The following is a 13,278-nucleotide window of genomic DNA, read 5'->3' as shown; positions in this document are numbered from 1 at the left end:
GGAGAGAGTAACTCGTGCTGAGGAAGCTCCTCCTTACAGTGATCTGTCTGATGATGACAAGAGATATGCTTTGTTCACAGACGGTTCCTGTCGTCTTGTTGGGAACAAGCGGAGATGGAAATCTGCAGTGTGGAGTCCAACGCGCAGAGTTGCAGAAGCGAGAGATGGAGAAGGAGAATCCAGTCAATTTGCAGAGGTAAAAGCTGTCCAGCTAGCTCTTAACGTAGCTGAACGTGAGAGATGGCCAAAGCTTTATCTCTACACTGACTCATGGATGGTAGCCAATGCCTTGTGGGGTTGGCTGAAAGACTGGAAGAAGAATGGCTGGCAGAGAAAAGGAAAGCCAATCTGGGCTGCAGATCTGTGGCAAGACATTACTGCTCGTATTGAGAGAATCCCAGTGAAAGTGAGACACATCGATGCTCACATTCCTAAGAGCAAAGCTACTGAGGAACAACAACACAACCATCAGGCAGATCTAGCTGCAAGAGTTTCCCAGGTGGACACAAACTCTGATCCTGATCTTGACTGGAAACACCGAGGTGAGCTGTTCTTAGCTCGGTGGGCCCATGACTCGTCAGGACATCAAGGCAGAGATGCAACCTACCGATGGGCTCGTGACAGATCCATTGACATTTCCATGGATGCTATCGCACAAGTCATCCATGACTGTGACATTTGTGCTGCTATTAAGCAGGCAAAGCGGATCAAGCCCTTGTGGTACGGTGACCGATGGTCCAAGTACAAGTATGGTGAAGCCTGGCAGATTGACTACATCACTCTACCTCGTTCTCGATCTGGTAAGCAGTATGTGCTGACTATGGTAGAGGCGAGCACTGGATGGCTGGAAACTTATCCAGTTCCTCATGCAACTGCACGTAACACCATTCTTGGTCTGGAAAGACAAATCCTGTGGAGACACGGAACTCCAGAGAGAATTGAGTCAGACAACGGAACTCATTTCAAGAACAATCTTGTAAAAAACTGGGCCAAAGAGCACGGCATAGAGTGGATATTCCACATTCCCTACTATGCACCAGCTGCAGGGAAGATCGAACGCTACAACGGTTTGCTGAAAACCACTCTCAAAGCCATGGGGGGTGGATCATTGAAAAACTGGGAGAAACATTTAGCACAAGCAACCTGGCTGGTGAATAGTAGAGGTTCAGTGAATCGAGCTGGACCTGCCCAATCAGATTTGTTGCGAAAGGAGGAAGGTGATAGAGTTCCTGTTATCAAAGAAAAGAATCTGTTAGGCAAAACTGTTTGGGTATTTTCTCCTTCAGGAGAGGCCAAACCTGTCCAAGGGCTGGTTTCTGCTGAAGGTCCTGGTCACACCTACTGGGTGATGCAAGAAAATGGTGAAATTCAGTGCATTCCACGAAGAAATCTAACTTTGGCTGAGAGAGGTTAAATTCAGAGTGTTGCGCAGATACAGCATCGCGCCCGAGAGTCCATGAGATCTACGGTGCACGAACCCTGAGAGCCCTGAGTCACCTGAGAGTCCCTGTTCCTTCCTTCGCTCCATCTGCGAGGAAACAAACTGTTTGCTGTTTTTCCTGTGATTTGACTCTTTTGAATCATCTGCATCTGAGATAGCCGGAATGGACTATGGTCTTTATTCACTTATTGTTGTAGATATTATTTTAGATTAGATAAATGGTAGTAGCAGCCAATGGAATTGTTTAGAAGGGGTGGACTGTGATGGTTTGAAACTGTCTTTTTAATTTTTCCTTGCAAAGTTCAGAACAGAGAAAGTGAAAGAATGTAAATAAGTCACTATTGGGTGTAAGAAAGCAAAATAACGATTGTTCTAAACACTTCCATTGGATAGATAGAAATGTTTAAGAACTATTACCCAAAACAAAGTAGGCACTCTGCACATTCTGCGTTCTGCAGTGGGGCCAGTTGCTGGGCTGTCTGGCTGCTGTTTCTTCTTCTCTTCTGGCTGAAGATAACACACTGACCTTGGCAGCTAAGTTAACAACTTTCTGCTCTAACTAAACTCTGCTTCTCTGTCCAGGGGGGTCTGGGGGGAAGCTCCTGGGAGAGAGAGAGGCCCCTTTGGGAGGGTCCCCTTGGGGGGAAGCAAAGGGAGATCGGTTGTGCTTTTTCTGTTGACTGTATATATTTGTGAATGTTGTGAATTTTGTATATTTGTACATATTCATTGCATTTCATTGTAGATTTTAGACTTTGCTTGTAAATACAGCCTTCATTTGCTTCCAGACTGAGCTAGCCTGGTTATTGTCGGTGGGGGGGGGAATTTCAGCTCACACCGACACACTGTACAATAACCTACTTTAAGAACCAGCCCCAACAAGGAGAGGTGCAGAAGAGATGCACCAAGTCCAGTTTTAGAACTGCTGCACTGCCAGCTGTGACAGATACATGGGCATAGCTTACTTGTAGAGCCCTCAGTCTAAACTCCACCTCTGCACCATATTTACAAGCCACCTCCAACAGATTAAGCTGCTTAAGTTCTCCCTGGGCACATTTTCTGTGAAGAAAAGTATGATGTACAGAGATCCTCAAAGGTGTTATTTAATTCTTTCACAGTACTAAGTTGTAACACATGCCAGTTTTCACCACAGATTCTTTACAACCTAACCTCAACAAGCATAAAACACTGAAACGCGTTCCTCTACCTGTTCTTTCAGTTTTTAACAGAAAAATTAAGGTGGTTCAGGTCATAAAAAACTGAGGCAAAGTAAAAGCTCAGAAAAGTCTATCTTTCAACACAGGCAAGTGAAATTCACCTCCTCCCTCCCCACCAAGATCACAAAACATTTTCATCTGGATAGTATTTTTTTTCCCCTTTTTACCAGTTGATCTTGATTCAGACGCTCTCCCTTGTTCATCCGTTCCTGGTAATCATCAAGTTTGCTCTGAAATGAAAGAAAAATGCTATTAGGAAGAGCCAAAATCAGTTTACTGCTTCTTTCTACCTGTGCTAACAAAAGTAGGTACTGCAATATTAAATACAGACTGTAACACATCACACAAGGACCCAACTATCATGTAAAAATAGTGCCAAAGAAAAGTTGACTTCTGGGTCAAAACAATTTAACTACTTCCCTAAGAGACAAATATTTTAACCTTAAGTGGCTATCACAATGCATCTTCATGACTGGTTAGAATCTGAGGAAATACACACCCTTCTGAAAGAGGAAAGCACTCTCAGTGCACATTACCTTCTAGTCCCAACAACAGAGAGCTGAGCTCAGTTTTGAGTCAGAGATTATCGTCACTGGATCACTAAACCACCAAAAACACAACTGCAAAAAAGAACACTATCAATGCAATTAAGATTCAGAACTTCTTTGTAGTTGCATCAGTTATGATAGCCTTGACGAATTTAGAACAGCTTCTAATCATTTGTGCCCACCAATACACTTCACATGAACAGCTCTAAAATATTTTTGTTGAAGAGCATTGAGATTTCTTTTTCATGGGGAGAAACTGAAAAGGGAATCATTAGGTCAATTTCCATCAGGATCAATTCTCTAACCTGCTTAAGTACAAAACCATGCAGATCTGTGACATTAGCCAAAAGGAGGCAAAACTTATGCAAGACCAAGTGACAGAGATTCTCCAGGCTACGTGGAAAGGTTCTTAGAAAGGAAGCAATGTCTATAGGAGTAACACACCTAACTATTCAGCTCCAAGGTTTCCCCATTGCTGTGTAAATACACTCATATGAGTGTATTTATGAAATTTTCCTTGATCTTATTAAAAGCAAAGCCTCAAAATGAATCCTTCACAATTCTTTTCCCAATCTTGCACAAACAACATGTAAAGGAAAGTAAACAGCAATGCTTCTTTTTGAATGTCAAAAGATTAAGACCCTGATGCATCTGATGATGTTTCAGAGTTTGTCACTGACAGGTTTTGGTGCTGCTGGTGGTCTCTCTTTAGTATTTTTGTTCCAGGACATTTCAGAGGAAATATTTTACTGGTATTTTTCTGGCTAATTCAACTTCTATGTCTGACCTCAGACCTTTTGGAAAGATCAAAATCTGTCTGTGGTTTAGCAGGAAATCTTCTCTTACAACAGATTTGATGCCCACTATCACTTACTTAAACACATAACCACCCTGATGAGACTGGCCCTTTTGATGTCACCTAGTACAAACAGTTTACTCTTTGGAAATCCAACACTGAACTACTTCATCTTTCACTGCAGCAGAGCCAGCAACGGCCTAGGCAAGAAGTCAAAGAAAGAACTTCCTGTGCTCCAAAAAATACATTACTGGGAATTTCATGATGGGGACAGACACCAGCAGGGTAGTAGCTGTCAAACGAAGCAGCCACAGTTTATAATATACCAATAGCCCAGCCCTGAAGAGCGTTTGGTATATTGGAAATCTACCACAACAGGGAACTAGGTCATTTTACTCTTCCACATCCTAATTTTAGAATAGATGATGGCATGGCTGGACAATCACAGAAGCAGTTTTGATGATTCAGGAGATGGTAGCTGAGCTGTGAAGTCCAGAGGAAGAGTGAAGAGCTCAAACTGCAATGCCTCAGTGCAAAGCCAGCCAAGTTAGTCAATGCCTCCAACACCCAAGGTAGATTAAATCCTACAAGCAACTGGCTTTGCAGACAAAGAGATGTTTAAAAGTCCCTACCTGCTCAGGTCACTTACTCCCATGCTGCAAATCACAATTCCCTTGGTCACACTGATGCAATTGTTTGTTAGGCTGCACAGCAAACAGACTGCTAATAGAGTCAGGTTAAACAGGGTCTACAAAAGACCAACTGTTTCTGTGATCCAGTTTCCAACATAAACCCATAAACAACAACAGTCAAACAGGACAGAACAACAAATTCTGGAACACTACTTAGGTCAACTTTGATGCAGCAAGGCTGCTATCTTCAGATTACCATAAAATAAACAGTGCCTAAGTTTTTTTCTTGATTGCTCAAATATTCAAGTTTAGTGTAAATTCTTTCTTCATTTTTATTCAGTAGTTTATCAACTAAAACCCAAAAGGTAGTGTATGTATTCTTAACCATTAGGAACAGAAAAATTTACTTCTCTTCATGTTTTCTTCCTTAAAAAACATTCATATCAGAAAGGTGAAAGCATACTGGAAGCCCTTTTAGCTGCAATGCAGAGAACAAGCAAGCGTGTAGTTACATGTTATCAGAAAGACTGGAGTGCCAAGTAAGCATTTTTCTATCACCCCTAAGACACTGCGAGATCCAAATGCTGTGTGACACAGAAGTATTAAAGAAGGAAAATGCTTTCTTTTCAATCTGTTCTGTCAACCAACAGCAATCTCAGAGCAGTAGTAGTGCTGTAAATAACTGCAGTAACATTCCCGCTTAGCAACTACTGCAGTATCTGCAAGAAGTAAAGATCTTAATTCTACCTGCCCTTAGACAACTTCATCCTCACTTATCACTGATAACAGATCTCAAAGCATAAAAGCTAAACCAGCATAAAGAAATAATCAAGTGGCCAAGTGAGCCCAGAAATTGTCTATTAAACAGCTCATGAGTCAGCAGACCCCAGTTCTGCAGATAAGCCACCACACTTCAGCTTTTTCCACTTGAAGTATTCTGGAGCTCCCAAGGAAAAAAGTACTACATAGAGGGTACTGGGGCAGGGGGAGGCAGAGGGGCTGTTCACTGCTTATGTATGCCCCAGGTTTTGTTTTAACAGGAAACCAAAATCGAGTTACTGTATTACGGTAACAACTATCTTTCCCTCATGCTCAAGTTCTCATTACCCCTTCTGAATTGCCTCAAAAATATGAACCTAAAGTAGGGGGGGAAAAAAAGGCAGTTACATGACATTAGCTTCACAAACAATACCATGTTTAAGTATGCCTGACCACTCAGCTGTGCTGTTACAGTCATGTACAGTGGTATGCTATAAACTGGATCACTGGAATGATCCGATTAAAAATAACCCTTAAAAAAGGGGGCCAGGAGCAGGAGGGGGGCACTATATTTAACCAGGTAATTTCAATGCAATCGTTTATACCAGGTAGAGCAGCCCAAGTGCTTGTGACAAGCTGCAAGGTGGAAGGGAGCAGGGAACCTCTTTAATAGCTTCAGTGGGAATGCACACTTCACTACAAGCAAAGAAACAATGGAGAGGGCTATTAAGTCTCTTCTGACAGGTCTCAAACTGCATCAATTTTACTAACAGCATTAAGCAACTAAAATAATCCCAAACTTATAATAGCTGCCTAGTACATTTCACACTGCTCATCACACATTCCTGACCCTTCCCAGAGGCCAACAAGGACGGCCACACAGCCAGACTGACAGCTGGGTCAGCAGCCCCATCAACCAAACACACATAGCAATAGCAATGCCAGAAAGGCTAGGAGCAACGAGGCTGGTGAGAGGCCTTGAGCACAAGCCCTATGAGGAGAGGCTGAGGGAGCTGGGACTGTTTAGCCTGGAGGAGGCTCAGGGGAGACCTCATTGCTCTCTACAACTACCTGAAGGGAGGTTGTAGCCAGGAGGGGGTTGGTCTCTTCTCTCAGGCAACCAGCACCAGAACAAGAGGACACAGTCTCAAGCTGCGCCAGGGGAGGTTTAGGCTGGAGGTGAGGACAAAGTTCTTCACAGAGAGAGTGGTTGGCCATTGGAATGGGCTGCCCAGGGAGGTGGTGGAGTCACCATCCCTGGAGGTGTTCAAGAGGGGATTGGATGTGGCACTTGGTGCCATGGTTTAGATAGTCATGAGGTTTAGGGTGACAGGTTGGACTCGATCTGTGAGGTCTCTTCCAGCCTTCTTGATTCTATGATTCTAAAACCCACTCCTTCCCAACAGAACGCAGAGCTGATGGAGATGTTAGATTTGCAAAACAAACCTTTTAAACTCTCACGAGTTGACTACAGATAAAAAAAACCCATTACTTCAGGAACCAGACCAAAATGAAGCCACAGATGAGTGAGCCTCTGGACCTTTGCATGCTTTTACCATATTGCCATACATCATTTCCTAGAGAAGCACTATGAATTTACGAGTTCACTACAGTGCAAGAGACCTAGACTGTGTTCTACACATGTATGTTCAAAACATGTTGCTTTTACAGCAGGCGAATTCTGAAATAAGAAGAGTGTTCTAGAGCAGACTGCCTTCTCAATACATTTATTGTATTTTCTTGTGAAAGAAAACATCAAGGCAGCATCTGAAAATCTTTAGAAGATCCTTCACAGTTCATAGGATTCTTCATGTATCTAGTACAGAACTTGCTGCGAGAAACAGTCCTCATTCTACATAAAGCAGTTACACACAAACCAGAGTACCAAGCACCACAGTTTCACAGATAAATCTGCTTCTTCAAGGAGTGAAGCTTTGTTATCCAAAATTGCTCCCAACAGAGGTTTCAGTGAAAGATTCAATGCACAGTTTTAAAGCTAACTTCTTGGTTTCAAAAAATCACATTTAATCTCCAAAGTTACATTTGAAAACAAACTTCACAAGTAGAATTTCTGGAGAGACAAGCCTTGAACACCCAAGTGGCCCCATCAATGGTGCAAAAGCACTTGGGAGTGGTGCTACTGACAGACAACTTGAAGCAGGGTGCTTCCCTGCTATCCTTAGCTGCATCTTCAAGAACAGCAGACTGAGCTCAACTTTGACTACAAGTCTGTAACTCTTTCCTATAGGAAATCCAACATTTTATGGAACCAAGTCAGAAAAACTTGGAAAAATCTATCTCCTCTTACAGTGAAGATTCTCATGTAATGACAGGGGCATTTTACATCAATTTTTCAGCCCAGTCAGGATTACAGTTCCTTGGAAATTCAGAGACAGGCTGATAAAGCAACAGCATCTCAAGTTACTAGCTACAGCTACACTGTGCCATCTCTTCAACTGTACACACCAAGCTCAAGTCATGATAACTTACTTCACATTTACAGTTGCCCAAGATTAGTCTTTGTGATCACCTGCCCCTACCTTAAACCAACTGTTAGCAAACAAGGTGTTTTGTCCTTCTGATGGAATATTGGTTTATAAACTGTTTTTACACAGCTCATGCTACATTACTCAAGTTAAAAGGAACAATAACTTTGTTGTGTTTTTTTTTTTTTTAATTTGTCACTGTATCAAGAAGGTAGTTTGATCTACATTCAACTGACTTAATTTGCAAAGGTATTTCTCCCCTTCACCCCCCCCAAAAAAAAAAAAAAAGGGTGAAAGAGCAGGGAGAAGAAAATGCCCTTACCAAACTGTTTTCTCCTAGGAAGCCTGGAGAGCCAGTAGGATTTTAACATCAAACACCTAACAAGAACCTAGACAGAGAAATTCACTCAACTTTTAAATTAACTAAACTTGCCAAGACAGACTCAAATTGCATGTCTGAAGGCCTTGTAGAGGAAATACCCTTCAATTACCCCCTCCCAGGCACACACAATTATCTAGTTATCTAAGAAGAGAGGAAGAAAACACAATAGCACTCCTATCATTTCCAAGCACAAAGAGATGAAGAGAACACAGACACCTTAAGGCCATGTTTTCACACACACTTGTGAACAGTAATTCAATTTATTCTAGTTCCTTTAAATGCTAGTTTCAGACAATGAGATCACTTTTAGGAAGAGAAAATGAAAGTATTACCTAGTAGCCTAGTACTTCTACCTTATAGAGAAACTTTAAAAACAGCGAAGAACTAAACTGTAAATATTATGATTTCAAATTGTGTAATGTATTTTGAAGGTCAGGTCATTTTATACTCAGAGTTTAAAAGGAAACAAGACACTGAATAATTTACTTCATGATTTCCTCATCTCTTCACAGAAGGCCCATTCCTCTACTAAAACATGCACACACCATTTCAAATCTAAGGTGGTACTTTTCATCAGCATGTGTCTAAGTATATTTTTGTAGTTCTCAAATACAGAATTCTCAGAATCATCTCTACTGGCCTTCATTACCAGCTGCTGACAAAGAAAGGATTAGATATGCACAAGTTTTCCATGAGGTTTACTGGGTTTTACCCACTACTGTCTGTGCAGTATCCAGGACTATTTTACTTTCTGAATGGTTAAACAAATTTTTAAATAATTCTCATTAAAAACCCCAAATATAGGAAAACGTATGAATTTGTGAACCTAAGTAAATTTACCAAGTACTGAAATAAAAATACTGATGCTCATGTGTACAATAAGCTTTGGTTTCAGGATCTTAAGCACATGAGGCTCTCTTTACTAAAGCATACTAAGTTGTTTATTAGAGAACACAACATTTACTAAAGAACTCTAGATTTCCCCATCAAGGCAGAGGCTCAAGACCACAAATTAGTAACTCTGCCTTAATACACCAAGAACAATCTACCTCATGATTTCTATAGTGTTTACATGAGTCTTGCTTCAGTAGGTTTCAGAACTTCCTCAGACCATCAAGACTCACAGAAATCTTGGAGCTTCAATTTGCTGGTGACAGCGCACCCCCAGCTTTTCTTTGTCAAGGCTCTGCTTTTCTAAGTACACACCACCCACCATAAAGTACCCCCAAAAGGGATGTTTTAAGTAATTTTACTGGGAGATATTTCAAGAGAAGCCATCTTCAGAAGAAAGGCCTTTCACTTTCACCCCCTCCATTTGCCTGTTATGACACAAGTCACAAAAGTCGCTACAGCAGCCACAGCTACCCAATCCAAACCTAGTGCCTTCATGACACCAGTGTCACAAATTTTCACTCTGCTGCCTAACAGTCTCCCAATTTAAGATACAATGAAAGTTGACCTGAAGTCCATTCATGGACTAAGCCAAGTGTAAATTAGGTGTAAATTATTTACTTTAAAAGATAAATAGAAAGCAAAGCTGACCTGCACACCAATAGGAATGTGCTTACCCACATTACTCCAAAGTGCAGACTAGATTAGAAGAATGCCCATCTGCTAATCTTAGTTATTAAAATACAGGTTTTGAACATCATAGAAAAATATTTTTTATGTCTTTTGTATGTTTTCAAACTACTTTACTGTATTGAAACAACTGGAGACATACAGACCAGGATTCTTTCTCCAGTTGAGGACCAGTACTCTTGTGTGTGCACATTCATTCGTATTACTGCCAAGACAGACATCTTGTCCTATCTACACACAACACTGTTCACACAAGGATCAAGAAGAGATCCCAATGCTAAATCTTATCTAAAAGCTCCTGGCTTGCTGCTTTTTGTCATTTCATTTTTAAATACTGGGAAAATTCAACACCCATTTTTAAAGTAGGAAACTATACTATACCCATATATAAAGGTGAAGCTCAGCTTGTTCCATTTGCAATTCACCCGTACAGACTTAATTTACTGCTAATATTTGCACATATTTGCACATTTGTACATATACAAAGTACTAGTCAACACCATTACAATCTAGAATGCTAGTTGGAATAGTAATTGTGCCTATTTATTTTTAAGTGCAAAAACAGATTTAGGGCTTCAACATAAAATTATTTTTAGGGCAGACAATATTTTTTTTTTTTTTACTATTCACTAATTTTAGCTTACCAGTACAGTGCTTTGAAGCAAATTTTTAGGCTACACGTACACTGGTATTTTTCTGACGGACACCTCATGCTCTATAAGCTGGAAAGCCCTCTGAGACAAATTTAATCTAGCAAGACCGAGCACTGAGTGGGTGCCACATAAACCGTGAGTAACCACGACACCCTTTTTCTCTTCTGTCACAACTCGAACCATCCAAGGACCATGGATTTAGTAGCTGCTATTTCTAAAAATAAACTCTCAAATGCCGCTTTCAGTTGACCTAAGACTCCTAAAGGGGTGAACTTAAGGCGATGAAAACAGAGAGATGTAAAAATCCCTGGGTGGGGTGGTCGGCGGCCCCCGGCTTTGTGCAGGCTGCTCGCACAATGCAGTTCCGCCGGAGAGGCTGAGGCTGCCTCCGCCGCCGCCATGTTAGCTTCTGCTTCCATGTGCACGGGCCCCGAGGGGAGCCCGGCCCGCCGCAGTCCCTGCCCGCAGCTCACCGCTCCGGGTCGCGGAAGGGGGTACGCTCCCGAGGCGGCGGCAGGGAGCTGCCGGGGAAAAGAAGGGAAACGAGGGGCCGTTCCCTGAGGTGAGCCAAGCGCGGGGATGGACTAGGCCCCGCCGAGGGAAACAAAAGGAGGGGGAAGGGAGCCGCGCCGCCGAGGGGTCTCGCGGGGAGCGAGAAGGGGGCTACGGCCCGCGGGGTTGGAACAGGGCGACAGCTACGACCCCACCTGCCTCTGCCCTCCGCTGCTACCGCACAGGGACGGAGAGTATAGGGGTCACGCCCGGCCGGCTCCTAGGGCCGCTGGAAAGGGCAGCCGACGAAAGGGGCGACGGGACCCCCGAAAGGCGAACGGCCAAGAAAGGGGCGCTCGCCCTTCTGGAACCTTCCAGCGCGCGGCCCCTGGGGGCGACACCGGGAACAACCCGAGCAGGCCGCAAGCTCCCTCGCCCAGGGGAGCAAGAGGGCATGGCCGACGAGACCGGATACCGTCTCGCCGGTACGAGGAAGTAAAATAAGGATGAGGCTGTCCAACGTCCCTCGAGGCGACCCGACGCTGGGGGCAAGGCTTGCCAAAAACCGGGGACCTCCTGGGGTGAGGAGGCTGGATGTCCGAGGGGCCCAGGGCCCACCCTTGAGGGTGAGGGGGACGGACAGTCAACCCGCGGTAGCCAGCCGAGGGGGACAGGAGAGCACCTTTTTCTTCTCCAGGTTGCGCAGCTTTTTGTCGATCACCCCCAGGATCTGCTTCATGGCTTCGGTTTGCACCGAGGTGATGCTGCCACCAGTCGCTGCCTGCGGGGGGGCGGCCGCCGCTGCCGCCGGAGCAGCCTCACTACCCGGCCCCGCTTTCCCGCTGCTGCTCGCCATTGTGCTGTTGGTAGCCGAGGGCATCTCTGTGTTGTGAGGACGAGAGAGAAGAGAGCGAAAGCGCGTTAGGGGAGAACGGGCCGCCGGAGGAGACACGCGGGAGGCCGGGCGCGCACACGGCCGCTTCCCCACGCCCAGGGTGCGCGCGCGCGAGCCGCACCTGCCGGCGCGCGCCCACTCAGCCTCCCCCCAAGCGGGCTTGACTCAAGCGGGGACGCGCCAGGTCACGTGACAAGGTAACCTCCCGCCGCCAGCGGCGCGCGCCCCACCAACGGTCACTTCCCCCAGGCTCGACTCGACCCTTCCCTCCCGCCCCGCCGGTGCCCAGAGGGTCTCGCCAACCCTCCTCACCGTGTGCGTGAGTTGGCCCAGGGGAGGGGGAAGGAACTCAGTGCGCCGCGTTCCTCGCTTTAGGAATGGCCGCCTCAAGCCGACTCGGCCCCGCCGCCCGCGCTGCTCCTGCTACCTCTGCACCGCGCTACTAAGGGAGAGAGCGAGGGCGCGCACGCCAGCGCGTAAGGCACAGAGGCGGCGCGGGAGCGAGCGGCGCGGGGTCCTCGCTGCTTCCGAGTGTCCGCGGAGAACGCCTGAGCCCGCCCGTCGGCGCGCTGCAGTGCCGGCCCTGACCAGGCGGAGGAGGCGCTTCCCAGCCTCGGCGCCGCGTCTGGGCTCGTTCCTGGCGGGTCTTTCAGGCGCGCAGCGAGCGCCTAGGCGCCAGACACAATAGCCAGGCGGGGCGGTGGGCCCCAGGTCCCCGCGTCCGTCGCCCCGGGGCCTGCAGCTCCGCGTTGAGCCGGGCCTCGCTGCGGGTTTAGTTCGGCCAGGCCGGTCCTCCCCACTACCCTCGCGGGATGCTGGGCTGGTTGTGAAACAGCTGCTCGTATCGGGCTGGTTGTGGCTGCCCGCTCGTGCCTCGCTGAGGCAATGGGTCTGCGGTGGTGGAGGATCTCCCCTCAGTAGAGCCCGTCGCACCGCGCCCTCCTTCACAGGAGCGAAGCCATTTTGACTCTAATAAAGGACATTTCCTGCCTTTTCGTGCCTTTAAGGCACGTCCCTAAAACTGGGGGTGTGTTCTGGGGAGGTGGCGTGCCACACGTGTAATTGGGCCTTAATAACAGTGTTTCAGTCACTGGAAACAGTTGCCTCATCTGTTTTTTCATACTGGGATTTGCGGTAGAGGTCCGTGGATCTCTCTTCCAATATGATCCCTGAGTAATGCATAACATCCTTGACTTTAGTTTTATTACACATTTATGTGGCTCAACACTGCACTGTGTCTGACCTTGGCTTCTATGCTGACAACAAATAACTACTTAAATATTAATGTAAAGATTGTACTAAAATTGCATCTGGTTTTCTGAGAAGTATAGGAAATTTCTGAATGACTACTACACCTTAGGTACAGCTTGAAAATTAAATGCCACTGCATTCAGCA

At 45.5% G+C, this 13,278-nt stretch overlaps 1 protein-coding gene across 2 annotated transcripts in view; it reads right to left on the bottom strand.

Annotated features, from left to right (window-relative positions):
* CAPRIN1 (cell cycle associated protein 1) overlaps window positions 1–11,867 on the bottom strand; it is a 39,386-nt gene extending 27,519 nt beyond the window's left edge. For both annotated transcript variants that reach the window (XM_054390711.1, XM_054390712.1), the window contains exons 1-2: window positions 11,670–11,867; window positions 2,826–2,888 (exon numbers count right to left, since the gene is read on the bottom strand). In XM_054390711.1, coding sequence (XP_054246686.1) covers window positions 2,826–2,888; window positions 11,670–11,867 — 261 coding nt within the window. The remainder of the gene's footprint in view (window positions 1–2,825; window positions 2,889–11,669) is intronic.
* Between the last annotated feature and the right edge of the window lie 1,411 nt (window positions 11,868–13,278).

The sequence above is a fragment of the Indicator indicator genome, chromosome 21 (genome assembly GCF_027791375.1).
Source record: "Indicator indicator isolate 239-I01 chromosome 21, UM_Iind_1.1, whole genome shotgun sequence".
Lineage (NCBI taxonomy): Eukaryota > Metazoa > Chordata > Aves > Piciformes > Indicatoridae > Indicator > Indicator indicator.
This window is presented reverse-complemented; position numbering and strand designations above follow the sequence as displayed.